Raw genomic sequence first — 5,462 nt, forward strand, 5'->3', positions numbered from 1 at the left:
CAGCCAGCAGGCCCTGGCTGGCCTCCACCAGGCAGACATGCAGGATGTGGAACTGGACAGGTCCTTGGGGAGAATCCAGTGGAAGAAAGGAAATCAGGAGCTAAGGACCCGCCATGTGGTAGGGCCATCCCAACAGGAAACTGGTGATCCCTAGGGAAAGCCCATGAGATGGGGCTTGCCTGACCCATTTCACAGATGAGGAAGTAAAGGCTCACCAGGGTCACAGGACCAAGGAGACAGGCAGATGTGAGGCCAATCCTGTTGACTCCAAGGACTGTGCTTTCCCACCACTACCCCACACTGCTTCTGTGTGGAAAGAGCCTGAATTTGACCCCAGAGGGACCCACCTCCCTATTGCTGAATACCACTCTCAGGGCACTAAGCAAACAAGACCATGTGATGTCTGCTTGCTCCCCAAATCACCTTTAGGCTTGTATGGGATAACATCTGGGTGATTATTATGAAAAAGAACAGTTTTGAATTCCCTCATTGTCCAGAAATGGATTCCATTGCTGTGCTTTAAAAATTCTTTTCACCTCCTTTGATATGTTAAACCTTCTCTCCTGAAATATTATAATTATCTTTGTTGACACCATCGACTAGCTTTTTAAGGTCCTTGTGTGTAAATACAGCAAAGATAAATTTCAGACCAACTCCCACCTGAATCATTCCAAGCCTGGAATGCTGAGGGGTCTGGGTGAGCGAGCTTAGGCTGCACCTGGAGTTGAGAGGAGGAATACATTACCCCTGACCTTTCCAAGAGGCACTGGATGACTGAGCCCAGTCCACTGGGAAACAGTCTGATGGGATGAGACTTTCCCCGTCCCCTCCCGGCTCTGTGACCTGAACCTGGGGATGGATTGTGCTCGGAGATAGGCAGGCACGGGGCAAGGTTCACGCCTGGGTCCATGCTTGACGCCTTCAGTCTGCAGCTTGGGGCCACCCTTCACCCTCCCTGCTCTCTGCCCCGGGACGCAGACCCATCTGGGCTCCCTGGCCCTCCACCTTCCTGTTGGATCTGGCCCCGGGAGGCCCAGCAGGGATGGGAGGAGACCGAGGCTGGGGTATTTATGTCTCTGAGGCTCCCTCCCAACAGGTCCCCCAGCCTAGAGATCCCCTCCACGCATCTCCCGCTGACCCCCTCCCCTCTCCGCAGGCTGCTGCACTGGTCTTTGCATGGGACCCCTGATACTAGGAATAGGAGCCACCACTTACAGAGGCTTCTCTGCTCAGTCATTTCATCTAAGTGATTGTGCATAATTCTTAGAGCAGCCCTTTGAGGAAGGCACCCCCATGTGTCAGATGAGGAAACCAAAGTGGCAGGCACTAAGCAGCTTGTTCAATGCACTCACGGGTAAACAGGGAGAGAGGATTAGAGAGTTTCCACTGAGCGGACCACCTCTCGGTGGAACCATGGCAGTAGCTCCCTGGAGCCAGTAACAAACCCCACCCCCACAGCAGCCATCCTTGTCACAGCACCAATGTGACGCTTTTCTAGACCCTTCTACTTCAACTCAAGATTCCTGGCCGCCTGGGTCTTCTGCAAATGCTGGACCACCCTTGCTGCCCATCAGTGCCAAGCTTGGGGCCCATTACTTGGCTAAAACACTTGCTGTCCGACTCAGAGGCAGTGCATTTTGAACTCGGCAGGATTGGAACCTAACGGTCTCAGCCCCGTCCCCACTTTTGTTCCTGGATCTGTGTCTCATTTGACCTTTTGGTCTCCTCTCCGCACTAACCTCTCACTTCTTTCTCTTCCCCTCTTGTTTCTCCATTTCCCAAAAGTGTTCACAAGTTTCTGGTAGATTAACAAAGAAAGAAATAGAACTACCTGCTTTATAGACGATGAATAAGGAATATCATCAGTGGACCTAAGAGTCAACATCAAATACATTGACACGATATTTAAATTAGCATATGAGGAAGAAAGTGTGATTAACAACTAAAGAAAGAATTAAATCTTCCTCGTGAAGTTTAGATCGGCACGATGTGCTCAAAAGAAACTGGACTTGGTAGAAACAATGGCTAAACACGCACACTCACACACATACATGCACAAGCACTCACAGCAGCAGAAGGCAAGTTATAAATGGACAAAAAAACTGACCTATGGGGCTTCCCTGGTGGCACAGTGGTTAAGAATCCACCTGCCAATGCAGGGGACGCAGGTTCGAGCCCTGGACCGGGAAGATCCCACATGCCACGGAGCTAAGCCTGTGCACCACAACTACTGGGCCTGCACTCTAGAGCCCACAGGCCACAACTATTGAGCCCAAGTGCCACAACTACTGAAGCCTGCATGCCTAGAGCCCATGCTCTGCAACGAGAAGCCATTTCAATGAGAAACCCATGCACTGCACTGAAGAGTAGCCCCCACTGGCCACAACTAAGAGAATGCCCACACACAGCAATGAAGACCCAATACAACCAATAATAATAATAGTAATAATAATAAATAATAATAATAATAAAAAATAAATCTTAAAAAAACTGACCTATGAATTAGTTGAAAATTTTTCTTATGGAATTGAAACTTATTGGATGAATATAATTTCAACAAAATAGCACAGGAGAAACAACAGAAATGGTTATTAGATCATATAAAAACCTAGAATTGAATTGGTGTGGTATTTGTTCTGAAAACTAGTTTCACAATGAGATTTCATCAGTGTTGATGTAATTCTACAAAAACATAAATATTCCAGTGGTTTTCGGGTCCAAATAGCCTCAGTATTAAAGGGGTAGAGTCAAAATGCCAGAACCAAAAGGCAGAGGACTTCAACTTGCCATCTCACCCCCAAAAGGCCCACCAGTGCCCTGCCTGGCATGCCTTCAGACCCGAACCACCACTGTAGACCATGCTCTTGACCCAGGCCCCACCCCAGTGTCTGACCCCCAGACTCACTTCCCCTTCACAGCCTCCTCTCACCCTCTGCCTCCTGGTACCTTTTACTTCTCAGTTTCCCTGACCCGTCTGGTCTTCCCCACTCTGATTATGTGTGGCGTGTTCGCTCAGCATCTCACTGCCCACCTGCCCAGGCGCGGACAAGCCCCAGTGACTGCTAAGTGATGTTAGCCCAAGAAGCATGGTTCCCACCACCTGCACCCCAGCCTGCCCCTCACCATGACCCTCCCTAGATGCCTCCTGGACCTCATGCAGACAAGCTTCCCAGAGCCCTGTCCTCAGCACTGGAGCTCCGGTGTAAGAGCTGGGCAGATTCACTGAGGACAGTAACCACAACAGAGCTAACTGTCTCAGGTACCTGGCAAAACCTGGATATTCTGAAATATATTACGTATATTATTTCCAAGCCTCCTAGCAATCCCACAGGGCAGGTATTAACCCCTTCTTTCAGAGAGGTAACTGGGGCTCAGAAAGATATGAACAACTTGCCCGAGTCCGCCCTGTTATTAAAGTGGAGGTGTAATTGGAAGCCATACCTAACTGGATTCTGAAGTCCGTTATGGTCTCCACTCTGGGGATGGCAGACCGCTGCTGACGACGACCAGCAAAGTAGAGCGATGGAAAAGAAACACCTGTTAGAAGGCTGAGAGCTCCCAAGACGTGAGGAGTTGGGGTGCAGAGACAGTGAGCAGAGAGGAGCCCAAAGCAGTGACCTCAGCATGGGGCCACTTTTCTCCAGAGGGTCCTGAGAAAGTGAGAACACAGATAAAAGACTGAACCAGGCTTCCCAGGGATCTGGGACAAACTCTGGAATTCAGGGTCCATGAAGGATGTCCTGGTAAACATCCCAGACTTTCAGTTGAGACCCAAAGCCCACATCCCACCCTACGAGTAAGAGTGAACCATTCGCACTGAGTCTGAAGCCCAACATTTAACTGGATTAAGGTGACCTGGGAGGGCAAAGCCCCCAGCCTCACAGGCTGCCAGAACCCAACATAAATCTTTTCTCAAAAACTGTAACATCGTCTCTTTCTGGAGTTCAAGATGTCGCAACGAGGATGTGGTGGGTCCTCTGGTGCGAAACTTCGAATTTCCCTGGGTCTTCCCGTTGGAGCCGTGATCAACTGTGCTGACAACACAGGAGCCAAAAATCTGTATGTCATCTCTGCCAAGGAGATCAAGGGACAACTAAATAGACTTCCTGCTGCCGGTGTGGGCGACATGGTGATGGCCACAGTCAAGAAAGGCAAACCAGAGCTCAGAAAGAAGGTACATCCAGCACTGGTAATTCGACAGCAAAAGTCATACTGGAGAAAAGATGGTGTGATTCTGTATTTTGAAGATAATGCAGGGGTCATAGTAAACAATAAAGGTGAGATAAAAGGTTCTGCCATCACAGGACAAGTTGCAAAGGAATGTGCAGACTTGTGGCCCAGGATTGCATCCAATGCTGGCGGCATTGCATGATTCTTTAGTGTATTTGTAAAAAATGATAATTATCATTATTTGTTCAAAAAAAAAAACCACCTGCAACATCATCCAAGATGAATAAGCTCTGGAGATCCACCATACAACACTGTATCTATAGTGAAGAACAATGGATTATACACTTAAAAATGTGTCAAGAGGGTAGATCTGATGTTAAGTGTTCTTACCACAATATAACACATTAAAAAAAATTGTAACATCATCCAGACTCTCAAATGAACACTGTTTAAAATACAATGTTTGGACACTTCCCTGGTGCCACAGTGGTTAAGAATCCGCCAGCCAATGCAGGGGTCACAGGTTCGGTCGCTGGTCTGGGAAGATCCCACATGCTACAGAGCAACTAAGCCTGTGTGCCACAACTATTGAGCCTGCACTCTAGAGCCTATGAGCCACAACTACTGAGACCATGAACCACAACTACCAAAGCCTGTGTGCCTAGAGCCTGTGCTCCACAACACTGCAACGAAGAGTAGCCCCCACTGGCTGCAACTAGAGAAAGCCCACACACAGCAATGAAAACCCAATGCAGCCAAAAATAAATAAATAAAATAATAAATCTTTTAAAAAATAATAAAATAAAAATCCTTTTAAAAAATAAATAAAATAAAATAATGTCTGGCATGCAATCAAAAATAATGAGGTATTTGATGACACAACCAAAAACTAGGGGAAAAAAATAGACACTAGAAACAACAGACCCACAAGAGTTGCAGATGGAGTTATCAGGCACAGACTTTAAATTCTTGCTAATATGTTCAAGGAAATGAAAGATAAGGTTAAAATTTCAGCAGAAACATAAACTATAAAAACTTTAAATTCTGAAACTGAAAAAAAAAGGAAATTGAGAACACAGTGGATAGATTCAAGAGCCAATTAGGCCTGGCTGCAGAGAGGATTAGTGACCTGGAAAGTACAAGAAAAGAAAATATCCAGAGGAAAGCTCAATGAAACAAAAGGATGGGACAAATGGAAAAGAACATAAGAGATATGTGAGATATGGTGATGATTCCAGGACTATAATTGGAACTTATGAAGCAGAAAAGAGGGAAAGTGGAGCAGGAGAACC

At 46.9% G+C, this 5,462-nt stretch overlaps 1 protein-coding gene across 1 annotated transcript; it reads left to right on the plus strand.

Annotated features, from left to right (window-relative positions):
- The first annotated feature begins 3,949 nt into the window (after window positions 1-3,949).
- On the plus strand, window positions 3,950-4,417 carry LOC130859279 (60S ribosomal protein L23-like). The gene has a single exon (XM_057746553.1). The coding sequence runs from the start codon at window positions 3,950-3,952 to the stop codon at window positions 4,370-4,372; it is 423 nt and encodes a 140-aa protein (XP_057602536.1). The 3' UTR covers window positions 4,373-4,417.
- Window positions 4,418-5,462: the final 1,045 nt, after the last annotated feature.

This window comes from Hippopotamus amphibius, chromosome 8 (genome assembly GCF_030028045.1).
Source record: "Hippopotamus amphibius kiboko isolate mHipAmp2 chromosome 8, mHipAmp2.hap2, whole genome shotgun sequence".
NCBI lineage: Eukaryota > Metazoa > Chordata > Mammalia > Artiodactyla > Hippopotamidae > Hippopotamus > Hippopotamus amphibius.

Coding starts and splice junctions, on each gene's coding strand:
- LOC130859279 (XM_057746553.1), top strand. CDS start 3,950: ATGTCGCAACGAGGATGTGGTGGGTCCTCTGGTGCGAAACTTCGAATT.